This window comes from Piliocolobus tephrosceles, chromosome 6 (assembly GCF_002776525.5).
Source record: "Piliocolobus tephrosceles isolate RC106 chromosome 6, ASM277652v3, whole genome shotgun sequence".
NCBI classification, from domain to species: Eukaryota; Metazoa; Chordata; class Mammalia; order Primates; family Cercopithecidae; genus Piliocolobus; species Piliocolobus tephrosceles.
The window spans coordinates 10,871,084-10,888,045 of record NC_045439.1 but is presented as its reverse complement, the minus strand read 5'-3'; the positions used below and the strand labels follow the sequence as shown (position 1 = coordinate 10,888,045).

Sequence of the window (16,962 nt, the reverse complement as noted above, 5' to 3'; positions counted from 1 at the left end):
TAGGTAAGGAACATGACACTCCTCATTACTGCTCGGTCTCAGGATATATGTTCGCACATTCTTCTCCCGATGTCAGTCAACACAAGCAGAATTAGACAGTTTAGAGTGGGCAATGAGAAAGATGTCAGACTCAAAATAGACACAGGGAAAGTCATAAAGAATTTGCAAGCATAAATGCCTGATAGCAAAAACGATCACAAAAGATAGCAAAACCACAATCCTGCACAAAGGCCATCTCAATCTTACACAAAAAATACATCTGCAATGCCTGCCAAGCAACCGCCTGTCCAATCTGGGACTGGCGTCATCTTTGCTACTAATCCTTATAGTCAAATATAATTATCTCAAAACAATTATGTAACCTTCCTCATTTTTCCTTTAAAGACCTTTGTCTTCCTCTATCTCCCAGGATACACACAGTTAACTATAGCATGCATTTTCTCATTGCAATGCTCTATTCCTGAATAAATGCCATTTTCTTTTAGGAAGCCTCTCTATTCGTTAAGTTGACAGCAATAAACAGTTTAGGTTTTTGGCAACAAATCACCAATATTTACTTAAAAACAAACAAAAAACTTAAACACAAGCATGAACAACAGGTTATTTTGGGAAGAATTTAATATATTCTCTATTGTTAAGTGCACCAGATGCTGGACTTCTGAAACAACAATTATGCTTCAGCATAATAGCATTTTCTACATATTTCTGTTCATGTTGTTTGTTCCTCTGATTTACCCGGAATCAATGAATCTGAAAAACAAAAAGATTCTTTAAGCACCTGGTAAATTTCAGGTCCCACATTAGAAAATGAGCAAGCATCAATAATATTGATGGAGGTGAAAATATGACACTGAGACTTCCAGGTAATGTTCCGAGTTTACTTTCATAGTTTACTAGGCTCAGGTTTCATGGCGAAGGATTATTTGAAAGACTCACTCACTGACATGTGCTGATTTTCTGATTTTAAATTTGAACACTCCCAAAGCATAAACAGATCACCTCCAGCAACACTGTAAAAAAATACTCAAAGTTTAAAAAAAAGGAGAAACTTGTAGCAGTACTTAGTGTCCAACAGAAAACACTCCATCTGCTAAACAATATCTCGACTGCAAAGCTTATCTTACTGTTGGCGGATAGATAATGACATAGCCCAGTCATTATCACCGTGGCAACAGTGACCAGAAACTATCAGAGGAAAATTGCACATGGAACAGCTGGCTCTCGAGCAAGCATGCCTCAGCTTCCTCTGGAGTATGCTTTTTCTGCAAGTCTGGTGTGCTCGAGGGTACTACCAACCCCATGCGGCTCCAAGACTACAGATTATGTAAGTCCACTGGTCCTGCTCTTCCGGATTTATTCTTCCCGCCAATAGGAGCACTTACCACGTTCCAAGCACCGTCCTAGGCACTGAGGATACAGCACTGAATAAAGTTGAATGCCGGGTACAGAAGTCAATAACCAAGCTAGTAAATCCTGTATATTGTCAAACACTGGTAAGAACAAGGGAGAACAGAACAAGCAATGGGCCTAAGGAGGCTTGCTTTCCCTCCTCTGCACTCCCACACTGCTTTGTATCTGCTTCTCATTTCTCACGCTGGCTCCAAGCTTTGGGCACCAGGTCTCCCTGGACATTCCTCGCTGGCACCGCGCCTAGCACCCAGCGGCTGCTCAGGAGACATCTGTCGAACGAATTCACTTCTTAGTTCCCCATTCAACAAACCTTTCCTGATCCTAGGCCCAACAGCTTAAAAGGCTGGAGGGCCAACGAGGCTGGAAATTCAGAGGCGGCCGAACGCGGTGGCTCACGCCTGTAATCCCAGCACTTTAAGAGGCCGAGGCAGGAGGATCCCTTGAAGCCACGAGTTCGAGACCAGCCTGGGCAACAAAGTGAGACCACCCTCCCCGCCACTTCCGTCTCTACAAAAAGAAAGGAAGAAAAACGAAACCCAGAGAAAATCACACACGCAAAAGCGCTTTACAAACTTTAAAAATGAAAATTGTTCTAGAGAAATAATCGCGCGCCGGAGGCGGAAGCCCCGGAGCCTCAGCTCCCACGTGGCGGCGGAGCCGAGGGAGAGTCCAGGAGCCGAGGCTACAGCCCGAGCGCTGGAACCCCGGTCAGGCTCCCGCTTTCCGCCACGACGAACTGCATTCGGCCGCGGCGTTCGGCAGCCGCCCAGGGACGCTCACCTAAGCTGGAAGAGGCGGATACTGGCCCGGCCTAACCCCGCTACCTCCCAAGAGACCGCAACCATGCACCAGCCAACCGCGTTGCCATGGCAATTCAACGACCGCCAACACCGGAACCGGAAACTTCATCGGGAGGTGACCCCTTCCCGGCATTCCGCGGAACGCGCGAGTCCCGCGCCTCTTCCAGTTGTCTCGGGGTATCCCAGCTGGCCTCATTGGCTCACAGGAGGAAAGTCGTCTTCCCTCTTGTTTTGCCTCTCGTTGCCCTGCCAGCGTGACTCTGATGGACATCCATTCTCTCCAATTAACTAGCAAAGCGGTTGCCGACGGCCAATAGTAAGGCAGTAGGATGCGACTCAGGCATAAGGCCCACCTCCTACCTGCCGGGGCGCGACGAACAACGTGATTGGTAGAATCGAGTAATTGCCGATCAGTGTTGCCCAATCACGGAGGGCAGTTTAGAGCCGGTCCAATGAGGGTCTCCAGGGGGTGGGTCGAACTGCCGCGGGCCGGGGAGCGCTCCGGGTGGCCAGCTGTGTGCCCCGGCTGTCGTGGGTTCCGGCGAGCGTGCGGAGATGAGCGGGTCCCTCGGCCGAGCGGCGGCGGCTCTGCTCCGCTGGGGGCGCGGCACGGGCGGCGGTGGCCTTTGGGGTCCGGGCGTGCGGGCGGCGGGCTCGGGCGCGGGCGGCGGCGGCTCGGCGGAGCAGCTGGACGCGCTGGTGAAGAAGGACAAGGTGGTGGTCTTCCTCAAGGGGACGCCGGAGCAGCCCCAGTGCGGCTTCAGCAACGCCGTGGTGCAGATCCTGCGGCTGCACGGCGTCCGCGACTACGCGGCCTACAACGTGCTGGACGACCCCGAACTCCGACAAGGTCAGGCCAGTGTGCCGGGCAGGCGCCCTCCGCCCCGGGCCCAGGAGCATCGCTGCATGAGGTCGAGGGGTTCCGCCGCGCCGGGCTGGAGAGCGGGGCTCCATCGGGTGGGGTCTGTCTGGAGGTTCGAGCCGGGTTAGGGCGAGGAATACTGTCCTGGAGTAGAGTCTGGGCTGCGGGTGTGGTTGATTTGACTGGGTCTTGAGGATCTGGGGCTCTCTGCTGTTGCCAGCTTGAGCAGTAGGTAAAGTCCTGAGGGTTCAGTTATCCTCACTTCGAGCTAATATAGGCGTTTCGGGGCGACTTGTCAATGACTGACTCGGAGGAGGGCGGCCTGCAGCCTGACTGCTCTGCACGGTTAGGAAATATAGTAAGGACCCACTGTGAGATAGGTACTTTCGCGGACACTCTGGGGAGGTTGGAAGCCATTGGCCTGCTCGTGGGTAAGGGTCCGGGGCTGTCGATAGTGGGGAGAGGACTGAAGTTGTCTTTGAGGCTAGTGAGGTCGGAGGCTGATCTCTCTTGGCTCACGGCTCAGGGTGGCAAGCACCATCCTCTGTGGTTGCTACAAGCAAAGGGTTGGGACTGCTGTCGGCTGGCCTTAGTCGGGATCTGTGTTGTCGGGGAAAAGTCATGCCATTTGGCTTTAGATACTCAAAACACAGGGCTGAATGTATGTGGGCCAGGGCTTGGAGAGGTTTGTGGGGAAAAGAAGCAGCCCTGGCTCCTGGGCGCCGGGCTAACTCACTGGCTCAGCCTCAGAGCCCAGGGGACCAGGGGCCAGATGGATCAGGCCAGGAGAGGAGAGGCTGCAGCTGATTAGCATCTTTTCCAAGTACCCCACGTGCATTCGCCAGTCTTATCTGAGTGGGGGAGGAGGAAGAGGCCAGGATGGTCAGGGTTGGTGGAGAACTGGGAAGGCTGTATCTGTTCCTTCTAAAGAGTGACTTAGGGTACCTGCATCCCAGTTAGAGACTTTCAGTGACTGAGTCCCTGCATGTCCCTAGCTAAAAAGAGGTGCCAGGTGTGTGCTAAAAATAGGTGCCAGGTTCTCTGTTACTCTAAATTTGAAATTACTAACCATAGTCATTCCTTACATTGATGAGACAGGCTGGTGTTTGGAAAAGCTTTGGGTTGAAATCCTCTTTTGTGGCTATTCAGGTGTAAAACTTAAGTCACTCAACTGCATTTGAGGATAATGAGACAATTTGGCAAAGTTTTTGTTAGGAAGACAAAGTAAGAATTATAGAAAGTGTGTATCGTCTTACCTGGCACAGAAAGCACCCGGTAAATGGTAGCTGGCTTCATATAGCACTTGATGGTTTTCAAACACATTTTTTCCCAGATTATCTAGTCCTTAAAGACTCTTGGTGATGAGTGATGTTCCATTTGCTGTAGTTGATAGTGGTGTGGGTGGGACCTAGAAGGCATGTTGAGTTGAGGAGTTGACAGGGCAAGTTCAAATTACCACGTATATATAATATTGCCATGTGTTATTCTCATGACCCTTTTGTCTTCCTGATCAACTAGAATGCCACCAGTTACTGGGCTCAGTTTTATCATGTACAAAGCAAAGGACCTGCAGTCTTCCTTCAAAGACAGCTTCTCAGCTTAAAAGAGGAGTAACTGTTTTGCAGTCTTTTAACAGAGACCTTGCAGGGGGTCCGCTGCAAAATGCCAATATGGCACTAGTAAAAAAGTTGTGTTGTTATCTCGCTTAGTGTAATGTTTTGAGGGTCTTTGGTTTGTGAATTTATTTTCTCTTTAAGATAACTGGAAATGAGATATTCTGGAATATAGCTAATAAACTCAAAGTAGGAGCAAAAATAAGAATATGTACTGATACCATTTTATTTTTCTGCCTTTTATCCATGTCCGGTGTCTGGTTTCGGAGTTTACTTTCCTAAGTATTCAAACAGCAGCAACAGGAATTTAACCCTTACATTCCTTGACCACTGAGTTTCATCAGATTGCTATTTTGGTTAATAAATGTGTTGCATAGATACTGAATATAACATATACCTCTTTTATTGATTAGAAAAGTAAAGATTAGTGTAAGTATTAACATTTGGACTGGGGCAGGGTGGTAAAAGCACGTTCCCAAAATGGGGATTAGTTCAGCCAGGGTATTAAGACTCTTGCCCTCACTATTCACAATAGCAAAGACTTGGAATCAACCCAAATGTCCATCAGTGACAGACTGGATTAAGAAAATGTGGCACATATACACCATGGAATACTATGCAGCCATAAAAAAGGATGAGTTTGCATCCTTTGTAGGGACATGGATGCAGCTGGAAACCATCATTCTTAGCAAACTATCACAAGAAGAGAAAACCAAACACCGCATGTTCTCACTCATAGGTAGGAACTGAACAATGAGTTCACTTGGACTCGGGAAGGGGAACATCACACAATGGGGCCTATCATGGGGAGGGGGGAGGGGGGAGGGATTGCATTGGGGAGTTATACCTGATATAAATGATGAATTGATGGGTGCTGACGAGTTGATGGGTGCAGCACACCAACATGGCACAGGTATACGTATGTAACAAACCTGCACGTTATGCATATGTACCCTAGAACTTAAAGTATAATAAAAAAAAATTAGCTAGATATTAAAATAAAATACAGCACTTCTTTGTGTTATCAGAAAAGGAAATATAGACAGCAGATCCTTGAAAAAAAAAAAAAAAGACTCTTGCCCTCTTCCCCTCTTCCCTATACAGCTTTATTTAACAAGAGCAACTAATGGGCTATCTGATGCTTGTTTTTGCCAGCCAAAGCTGTGTACACCAGATCCAAGGTCATTTCTAGTAATAGGAACAGAGCTCTTGCAAAACTGGCCTTTTGTTGGTTCTTATGCCAAGGAGACCTGAACTTTACAAAGGGCCCAAACCAGAGGAAAACATTCTTTCCTCGTTTTGGGTACTTGGTTCCCAGGAGTGTAACGCGGACAGATCTTGAGACTGTGACCCAGGGAACAAAGGTGACTATGAGGCAGCATTGTGTTCTGGCCTTCTCAAGACCTTCTTGTACTTCCCTTTTTATCTGGAGCGCACGCAGAAGACAGTCACAAAGGGATCAGGTCCCAGTAGACTGACATCGCTTCCTAATCCTAGTCTTAATAAAGGAACGTATGCTCATGGAAGCAACTTGGAAAACACTGAAAAGTTTAAAGAAGGAAAATCACCTATAATTTTATGGAAACCATTGTATTAACATTTGGATCTAGTTCCTAACAGCTTTTTTTTTTTAAAACACATTGAGACCGTGCTTGTCTATACGGAATATTTTGCCCTCCAGAGAGGAGGGAACATGTGTTATGCAGCTGCCTGTGGCACTGCATGTACGGCTTATGCAAAGCAAGCTTTCAGTGAGCATTTCAATAAATAAATAAATGCTGCTTTTATTTGTCATTATATTGCAGACTCTGTGGCCTTAAAGACATTATAAACATTTGCTGCCGATTTAGATCATCACTGTCGTCCTTGCATCGGGAACAGTGACAGAATAGGGACTCAAATATTTGTGGAATAAATAACCATATCCTATTGTTGAGTGTTTATTAAGCATTTGAAAATATGCTCAACCTTTTCAGTATCAGGGAATTGAAGACAGTAGTGAAACACATGTCATGCTGGTGGACTTTAAAAGTTGGATAACAAGTTATGTGTTTGTGTTTGTGTGGTGCACATGTAGTAAGCTGCAGATGGCAGTATAAAATGGCACCAACACTTTGGAGGAGTAACTGTCAGTACCCAGTCAAGTTATGGGTGAACAGAGCCTAAGACCCAGCTGCATGACTCCTAGGTATATATTCTAGAGAGGGGGATCTGCAAACTTACCCTAGTAAAGGGCCAGAGAGTAAGTATGTCAGGCTTTGTAGGCAGTGTGGTCTTTGTTGCATCTATTCAACTCTGCTGTTAGATAGCCTGAAGTCAGTCATGGGGCAATATGTAGATGAATGAGCAGGCTGAGTTTCCATAAAACTTTATTTACGAAAATAGGAAGTAGACTGGATTTGGCCTGAAGACTACAGTTTATCCGCCCCTGGCCTAGAGACTGACTTCTGCATGGGTGTGTTAGGACGTGGGTCCCCAGCCCCCAGGCCAGGGATCCAGGCTGTACAGCAGGAGGTAAGCGGTGGGCAAGCAAGCTTTACCGCCTCAGCTCCACCTCCTGTCACATCAGTGACGGCATTAGATTCTCATAGGAGCACAAACCCTGTTGTGAACTGCACATGCGAGGAATCTAGGTTGTGCATCCCTTATAAGAATGTAACTAAGGCCTGATGGTGTGAGGTGGAACAGTTTCATCCCGAAGCCATCCCCACCCTTTCCCGGTCCATGGAAAAATTGTCTTCCACAAAACCAGTCCCCGGTGCCAAAAAGGTTGGGGACCTCTGTGTTAGGATACCTGTGTCGGGGCGTTCATTGTAGCGTGGCTTGCAATGATGAAAAACCGACAGGAAGGGATCTTGGTCTATTAGTAGCAGACCGGATAAATAAACTTTAGTCATATGATAGAAAGGTAAACTGTTGTTAAAATAAACTAGATCTAGTTGTATTTAACATGGCTGAATCTCAAAAATATAATGTTTAGTCAAAAAGCAAGTAGCAAACATGTAATTATGGCATAATACTATTTGTATATGTAAATGTTAAAGATATAAAACAGTCCCATATATTGCAGATATGTGTGCAGTTCACTTGTAGCTCATGGGCAGGAGTGACAGATGGCAGCTAGAGGGTAGAGGCCACCTCTGGTGAGGGACTCAGGTAGCATGTGGTTAAGGGTCTGGACTTTTGTACTGCTAGAAGCCTGGATATAAATCCTGGTTTCACTGCATGCTATCACTGTGAGTTTTGGTAAGTTACTTAACCCTTCTGAGCCTTACTTTCTTCATCTGTAAAGTAGGGATAATTGTACCTGCCTTGTCAGATTTTTGTAAAGATTAGATAAGATTATTTTTGTAAAATGCTTAAAGAGTGTGAAACTCAGTAATCCTTAACTCAATAAATTTTTTTTTGTTTTGTTTTTTGTTGTTGTTTTTTTTTTTTTTGAGACAGTGTCACTCTGCTGCCCAGGCTGAAGTGCAGTGGGCAATCTTGGCTCACTGCCACCCCTGCCTCCCGAGTTCAAGCGATTCTCCTGCCTCAGCCTCCCAAGGAGCTGGGATTACAGGTGCCTGGCACCATGCCCGGCTAATTTTTTTTTTTTGATTTTTAGTAGGGACAGGGTTTCACCATGTTGGCCAGGCTAGTCTGAACTCCTGACGACCTCAGGTGATGCACCAGCCTTGGCCTCCCAAAGTGCTGGGATTACAGGTGTGAGCCACTGCAGCTGGCCTGAATGGTATTTTTATTACTTTATGGTATACGTAATCACTTTTTCCTGCATTATTTTCCTGTGCTTTTTCTGTTGCCTATTTTTCTCAGAAAAGCATTCCTCTGAAGGGTGGGTGGTGGAGGATGTTGGTATGGAGAGAATGTCCACACTGTACCTGGTACTGTGCTAGGAGCTCAATTCATTTCATTCATTAGATATCATGGAATCTTCATAATAAATCTGCAAGGTGTAGAGTATATTCCCATTTTACAGATGAGGAAACTGAGGCTAAGAGATTAACAGATTTGTCTGAGGCTACATTTACAGGCTAGCAAACCAGATCTACTGACCCTTAAGCCTGTGCCTTGCCCACTCTGCCCCATGCTTTGCTTTTCTTCTAGTGAGGGTCTGCTGATTTCCATGCTTTCAGCTCAGATCATCTTATCTTGACTTAATGCCATTCTCTAAACTAGAGAATATGAAGAAATTGTGACTCTCAGAGGTGGTGCAACTTGCCCAAGGTCACAGAACCTAGTAGGTAAGAGACAGAGTTGGAACTCACATTAGATTCTGAAGCTACTGTAGTGAAGTTCTACCAGGAAAAATAAAAAGAAAACTATGATTATGCTGCTCTTATAATTTAGTGTCCAAACCAGGAGTATTGTCCAGTGTTCTGAATGTGATGAATTTTGAAAAATACCTTTTGAAAGTTCTGGAAGGGAATTTTAAAGTACATTTCTGTCCTCTTTCTGGGTTGATACTTTGGAATATGAATTTGTTTGTATGGGTTTTTTTGGTGGAGCGTTAGATGTGCGTAAAGTGACTTTGTAAGATAGTCTCCGAACTACCAGTTCCTAGTGTTAGTCTGCCATATAACTTTGCAGTCAGCATTTTCTGCCCCGGATGGAATCACCACTGTCTATCATGCATGAAATAATGATTATCATTAAAATTCATTCTTGGATATGATTTTCTAATTTTCAAGAGTAGCTCTCTGATTCTGAGTTATTTCAAGTGATATTTGTAAGAACTACCACTGCATATTGCAGTTTTTGAAAACTAAAGTGTGAGAGAGATTAACCATGTTTAAACAGTTACTTGTGAGTCCGCAGGATTCATTTTAATATTCAACTTATGAAGAGTAGTCTTTTATTATTAACAGTTTCTCAACTTCACTCCGTAGGAAGCAATTGGTTATTTCCTTAAATATTTAAACTGGTAATCAGTTTTCTTAAAAATGGAAAGTAGCAGGCCGGGCACGGTGGCTCAAGCCTGTAATCCCAGCACTTTGGGAGGCCGAGACGGGCGGATCACGAGGTCAGGAGATCGAGACCATCCTGGCTAACACGGTGAAACCCCGTCTCTACTAAAAAATACAAAAAAAAAAAAACTAACCAGGCGAGGTGGCGGGCGCCTGTAGTCCCAGCTACTCCGGAGGCTGAGGCAGGAGAATGGCGTAAACCCGAGAGGAGGAGCTTGCAGTGAGCTGAGATCCGGCCACTGCACTCTAGCCTGGGGGACAGAGCAAGACTCCGTCTCAAAAAAAAAAAAAAAAAAATGGAAAGTAGCATAGTCATTAAGAAGGGTGCCAACGTTTGGCCTTGATGTCAGCTGCCTGTTACACCTATTCATCTAAAAATTAAAGAAGCAGCTAAATTTAATTTTGATACACTGTCAGCTGCTGTCAAGAACAGGCAGGTGGCTCACGAGAAGTTAGTATCACGTGCATGTAGCTGTGTGTGTTGGGTGTTCAGAATGTCTGAAAGCCTGCTTGTCTGGGTAGTTTTGGTGGTAAGGATTCTGGGGTCTCCCCTTCTCTCATAGTCAGGACATACAATCTGCAGCAACATAAAGTTTAATGAATGAGGCAAGCCCAATGCTTTGATTGAGTGTGATACTATAAAAATGATTGATGAAAAGCAATTTTACTTTAGAAACATGTATTTTTAGGGTAAAATGTAGTTTTGGGTAGTTCTCAGGCAGCAAACTTATTTCCATTTCTGGTGTATTTCAAAAATTATAGACACCCATCAAAATAAATTAGTAAAAACTGATGATTACGGAAAGCTTCACCCAATATATTGCTCATTGAAACAAAACAGATCGTTCATGCACGTAAATGATTCATTTGCATAAAAGGTATTTAAGAAAGTTTAAGAGAACGAAAAGAAGCTCATGTTTACTTTAAACATTTCTTAATCTCGCACCCAGCTCTCAGTCATCATAAAAGTAAAAGTTTGTAATCGGCATCATTGTAAAAAGTAAGTTTTGATAGACTTTGTATTTGAGGACAGAGTTTGAAGAAAGTAAAAAACACACAAATTATGCTAGTAGTTTTTGCTGACATAGCATCAAACATCAGCATGATGAATAACTTGAATTCATCAGGGTATTCTAGTATATCTAGATATTTGGCATTATAAAGACATTTTGATGATTAATGGAATTTACCCTTTATTAGCAACTGCCAAAGAGCTAGCTGATGTTTCTTTACCAGCACCCAGAGTGGCTGAGAGGTGTCTTTTTGGAGACCTGGAGCAATGTAACCCTTTCTTAATATGTGAAGTCTGGAGAAGGAAGATAAAGCCCTTGGTTCAGGGGCTTTCTCTAGGACTGTCGTTTAGAGCAAAGTCAGTTTTTTTTATAAGGCAATAACTTTTAAGAAAAAACTAAATTGTATATTGGGACTTGTGATATAACTGAAATCAGTAATTTTATTTGGAAAATGATAATAAATTATAGGGTATCAAGAGCAAGTTTTTGTATTTTTAGTTTGTTTACATAAAAATCAATTTGTGTAAACTGTACTGTACTTGAACAATCTGTTGACTTTTCTGTTTTGTTTACCCATATGCTCATTTTGGCCATTTGAAAATATCTGTGTAAAAAGAAAAGTGTAAGAGTTAGTTCCTATATGCCATGCTTTGACCATCTTCATTTTTAACATGACCAATATAGGCTTTTTAATGGCCGGCTATGTTTTTGAAAGCACAGTCATCTCAACATACAAGCAGAAAAGGAAGTAGAATGATGAAGAGGAGTGTTAAGAGTAATCTTTTATGTCTTAAGATTGAAGCCACATTACTTTCTTACCATTTTGTTACAGTCGTCGTCCTTGTGACTCAGAATTGAACAGAGTAGTCGCACAGCTGCACTGTCACAGAGCGTCCCTCATCTCCTCTGTGTCTTCAGAGCCATTTGCACACAGGACTGATCACATGCTTGCTGGTTGGTTTCTTGGCTGCTGTGAGCTCTGAAGAGCAGAGCGGGTCTCAGCCCCTGAACCCCCCAGCCCTGGACAGGGCCCTTGCTGAGCTCTGGGCTTTCATTAGACTTACAAGTCTCTTCGGGTTCTGCCCAGAGCCTGATCATCCACTCCACAGAGAGCCCATCACAGTGGCTGGATAGATGGGAACTGACAACCCATAGCCGTGGGACAGGAATTTTTCCCTGGGTAAAAGTAATTGTTAAAAATTAAAAAACAAAAAAAAAACCTTAGCAACTCATCATCTCGAGCAGAAGTAACTGATGGCCTGCACCAACCTAGACAGTCACAGTCATGAAAAGTGCACAGGTGGGATTGCCCGAATTGGCCATGAATTACCGTGATGGATCCATTTGGGTATGAAGTTGGTTGTGACATTTCTTCAAGTTTGCTTCACCTGAAGCTTGACTGGTGGATGAAGAATTATGGCCTTATGTGTCTTATGTGACTTGCATTACCCAGTCCAGTCCTCTGCCATTAATCTGCAGTGTGTCAGGTATTTTACTGAGAATCTTACTTACCTAATTCTCACAAAAACCTTGTGAGATGAGGGTGGAAACAGGATGAGAAGTCAGGTGACTTGTCTGAGGGCGGACGGTTTGTAATTGGAAGAGTTAGGGCCTAACCACTGATCTCTTTGACACGAAAACTCGTGCTCTCAGTAGCAAACACAGTGCTCTCAAGATTGGGGGAAGCCAGGGAGGGACAATGGGTTGTCTGCTATTAGTGGATCAGAATTACATATTTAATCATGAAAGGTTCAGCTTTCACCATTTAAATAACAAATAAATGTTCTTTCTCCATAGGCATTAAAGACTATTCCAACTGGCCCACCATCCCGCAAGTGTACCTCAATGGCGAGTTTGTGGGGGGCTGTGACATTCTTCTGCAGATGCACCAGAATGGGGACCTGGTGGAAGAACTGAAAAAGCTGGGGATCCACTCCGCCCTTTTAGATGAAAAGAAAGACCAAGACTCCAAGTGAGGGCGGCCCAGGTCCTCACTGAGCAGAGAGGGAGCCGTTCACGTCAGAGACTCACTGCCAGAAAAGCCTTACCCATTTTGGTTTTCACTCTTGAGACCGCAGCTGCTTGCACTGATCATTTTGGTTCGTGAGCAGTTGGGTGATTTTAGTTTGTCTGGTGTTTGGGCTAAGAATATTTTATTGTGGACTTAATTCCAACCACTGCACTGTAACGATTCAATGCTGTATTATGAGATTGCTGTAAACAAAATTCATTCTTGTATTGTCGCTTATTCTTTGCCTGATTCAGGAGTTAAGTAGGAGCTTTGGAATCATTATTCATGACCCCTCTGCAACTGTGTCAGTCTCCAAAGACAGTATCCCCCCAGATTTTGTGTAGCTGCTTTTGTTACGGAAAATGATGGACAAAAAAAGAAACTGTGATAACTGGGGCGTTGGCGTTGTTTTTTAAAATAAACTCCAGCACGGGGATGCTGTGCGTGCCTGAGTTAATTCTGAAGTGCATATGTCTGTAAGGATTTGGAGTGCCTGCGATGTTTTATGTGTGGGAAGTAAGGGTGATTCTCATGTTCTTCTATTAAATTTGCCACAAGAATTGCCATTGAGCCCTGGTCTCCTTTCTGGGGGAAGCTGCTGTTTGGATGGTGAGTCAACTATGCAGCTGGAGGCGCGGGTGGGCTGGAGGGAGCAGAGGTGGGTGAGGCCGGACGAGGCGGCCCCACCTGCCTATCTCTGGAGTCCTGTGCTTGGCAAACTGCTACAGTTAGATAGGGAGACATCGGCAGCAGTCCACGGAGCTAGGGGATTTAATGAGTATTTTACTTCTTCAAAAATGGGGCCCTTTTTCAAAGAGGACATACTTGGGACTGTGGCAGAGATTCTCCCAGTGTCTGGTGTCTTTAAAAGACTTTTGCATGATTTCTGCATCCCAAGACTGGAGCCTGGTAGAGCCTGGGGCTGTGCAGTGGCCATGGGAAGGAAGCCTACCCTTGTGCGGCGTGAAGGCTTCGTTCATCTTCAGGGACTTAAAGAGAGCACTTGTCTAGAAATGTATCTTTACGTGGCAGAGGTGGGAAGAAGGATGCATGTTCTCATGAAAAAGGCAAAAAGGGACAGGATGGCTCCTTTTCCCCAGAGCCATTCTAGAGGCTTGTTCTTCGTTGCTTATTTAATCTGTCTGAGTTCCTCTTGAGAATGCTCTGAAAACAGACTTCCTCCATGAGGTCAGGCTAGAACTGGATGGAGTTGCCCCTGCTCCCCTTCCCCAGAGGTTCTGGAAGGGGAAGGAGAGCTGTATCCCCACGCCCTGGGGACTGCCCCATCAGGTGAGAGCACTGCTCCTCAGTGGTCACCCACCTCACAGTGTCAGAGAAAGAAAAATAGATTATTCTCAGAAAAAAAGGTTATTACATTCGTTGTCTGCTACATCCCATGATACCTTTATGTCTTCTGTAAGCTAAGGGACCTTAGGATCTTAAAGGAGGTTAAAACACATCCATTGGAGCCATTTGGTTTAGAAATGAGGGAAGCAGGAGCACTAGAGGGATCCACCTTGTAGACAAGAGTCGCCATGAACAAGTCACTTCATACTGCCTCTGGATGGATATAGGCTGTGGACCAGAGGCCGGGTCTGCAAAATTGTCCCTTGCTGTCACATCTAGTGAGGAGTGTGGTACGTATTCACAATTTTGCTGCTTTTGGCTTTTCCTTAAATCTACCTGTGTACCCTTAGGTTTCATCTGAAAAGTGGAATGATGAGAAACTTATTGATGGGAAGCATCAATGTGAGAAGCCCCTCTAGAATATGATTAGAGCTAGGAAAAGGCTGCCAAGTGAATAATTTGACCCATGCTTATGAGTCATAGATCATATCGAAGTCACTAGGGAACTTAATAAGTTGAAGGAATCACTGGGCTCTACCAGGAATGTAAGTGTTCTTTCTCAGAGTTAATAAGGTTTTCTATATGCCTAACCACTTTACCAAGTAGAAAATTGAAGATGCTATCTAGTGTAAGTCTGAATAATTTTGATGGTCTGCGTCATTAGAATTTGCTGTGAGAAGAGACACAGAGGTTCCTTGTGCAAACAGCAGTATCACACACCTATTTAAAATGCAAGGACTGCTTCTCAGGTTTTCAGTACAGTCCATTAGGCCTGTATGAGTGTGATTATATTGTCTTATTTGTCATAGCTTCAGGGTCTGTGTTATTAGACCCTTAGATCACGTTATTTTAGAAGATTAAACATTTTATGATTTCAGGTAGTTTTAATTTTTTTTCATGGATTGGTAGTTATATAAATGTCATTACGCTTCATTTAAGCTATGAGTTTTAGAGAGATCTTAGGACAGAAGATAACTTTTAAGTTGGGTTTCTTTTTTACAAGCCATAGCTGCCAGCTTAAGAGAGAATTCTTGTTACATTCGTTAGGTTTACTTAGATATTTTGATATAAATTATATTTTGAGAAATCAGGTTCCTTGTTTGTGACAAGGAGGGACTGTGCTAAGGGCAGAGGAATGACTTGGGTTGGCAAGGTTTTATTGGTGCAAATTGATTGATTGGAAAAGGGTCTTTCTCTGTTGCCCATGCTGGAGTGCGGTGGCCTGATTATGGCTCACTGCAACCTTGACCTCCTGGGCTCAAGCGATCCTTCCCACACAGCCTCCTGAATAGCTGAGACTTCAGATGTGCACCACAACACCTGCCTCATTTATTATTATTTTTTTTTTTTAGAGACAGGGTCTCCCTATGTTGCCCAAGCTGGTCTTGAACTCCTGGCTCAAGTGATCCTCCCATTCTGGCCTCCCAAAGTGTTAAGATTACAGGCATGAGCCACTGTGCCCGGCAGAAACAGATTTAAATGTGAGGTGAGAAAGCTTTCATGTTGGTTCCTGAGAGTCACCGACAGGAAAAGATATATATTAGGGGATGGCCACACAGAACACTGATTGTTCTAAAAATTTAACATTCCACTTAAGAACTGTTTAGTAAATCTAAAGAACAGCTTTAAATTGTGCCTGAGAAGCATATAATAGCTACTATGAAGCAGAGCAGAGGAATGGTGAAGAGAAAAGCCATTTTAAGGTCCAGGGGCTTACGGAGACGCATGGGGTGACCCAGGTGGACTCATGTAAAGCCACATTCCCGTCTCATTTCCTGAGAGTAGCATCACTTTAGGTCTGAAAGCTATGTGGGCATTTTGAGTAAGGGGAGCATTGTTTTCTTGGCAGTTGCCCTGGGAGCCCAGTGCAGTTGAGCTGAGGGCAGAGTCTAAGCCAATAGATGCCACTGAAGATGCACGTCACCTCAAAGATCCCTATCCCAGATTCAGCCAGAATAGCCATGTTATTCCCCTCCTTGTGAACCTCCCGGGGCGCTTGGTTGTGTTGCAGTGAGGTCTCTCCTACCCCAGAAAGCCTTCCCTGACCCCAGACAGAACAGACCCCTTAATCCACTCTACAGCCCTGTTCTTTGCTCATCACCCCAGGACCTAACTACCTTTTACTTGGCTTTATTCAAATCCCCTCTGGCCAGCATACAGAGTGCCCCGAAAAATATATTTAGAAAAGAGCGAAGAATTTCCTTTCTTCATTCCTTTTGGATTAGTCACAAGAAATGTCACACTGTTAAAGGTTACAGCCTCGCAACACCACAGTAGCTAAGAGCTGGGACTCAAGTCACACTATTACAAGTTACAGCCTCGCAACACAGCAGTAGCCGGGACTTAAGTCACCCTCCCTAGATTTGTATCCCAGCCCTTGCCGGGTGTGCTACTGACCTCGGACGACTTAGTAACCTCCCTTCCTGCTTAAGTGGGCAAATAGCAGATGCCACTGACCTCAGGCGTGTTACAAGCTTAGATGACAGCACCTTATCGAGAACATGGCTCATAATGAGCTCTCCTGTAAGTTGACCCTGACAGTTAATGTTGGATGACACCTGGACTTTGTACCATGCTGTGGCATCCACCACCGTTTGGAGGGTTTAAGGGAGTAGAGAAGGACAGGCTGATGAACAGAGCATTGTCCATGTTTGGTTGCCTCGGGAACATAGAGACTCATTGTTGAAAGCAAAGGACAAGATCTAATCCTTGTGATCATCTGTCAGTGGACTGCCCAGCAGCCCTAGGGGACGGCAGGGCCTTCGGCCAGAAAGAATTCCCTGTAAAGTATGTTTCCTACCATTACAGTTTGACTTACTGCCACCGAGTTTTATTTTTAAAAAGACTGCTTCTATTTCATACCAAAGTGGAGAGTCTTTTCTGAACGGATATGTTAGACAGTTACTGTGTTGAGTTACGCTTCAAAGAACACAGTTTAA

At 44.6% G+C, this 16,962-nt stretch overlaps 1 protein-coding gene, 1 long non-coding RNA gene and 1 other non-coding gene across 4 annotated transcripts; 1 reads left to right on the top strand and 2 right to left on the bottom strand.

The window, feature by feature from the left end:
• Positions 1-1,047: 1,047 nt before the first annotated feature.
• LOC111538383 lies at positions 1,048-1,322 on the bottom strand. Its single transcript, XR_002730311.1, has one exon.
• A 1,242-nt stretch (positions 1,323-2,564) lies between these two features.
• GLRX5 (glutaredoxin 5) lies at positions 2,565-13,240 on the top strand. Its single transcript, XM_023205568.1, has 2 exons — positions 2,565-3,060; positions 12,463-13,240. The coding sequence occupies exons 1-2, from the start codon at positions 2,766-2,768 to the stop codon at positions 12,639-12,641; spliced, it is 474 nt and encodes a 157-aa protein (XP_023061336.1). The 5' UTR covers positions 2,565-2,765; the 3' UTR covers positions 12,642-13,240.
• LOC111538268 lies at positions 11,137-12,245 on the bottom strand. Of its 2 annotated transcripts, none has more exons than XR_004228981.1 (4): positions 12,178-12,245; positions 11,730-11,841; positions 11,485-11,644; positions 11,137-11,269 (listed from the first exon to the last, which is right to left on the bottom strand). It is a non-coding gene; the product is annotated as an uncharacterized LOC111538268 (long non-coding RNA). The 2 variants fall into 2 exon arrangements; XR_002730283.2 differs by lacking the exon at positions 12,178-12,245 and adding an exon at positions 11,996-12,167.
• Positions 13,241-16,962: the final 3,722 nt, after the last annotated feature.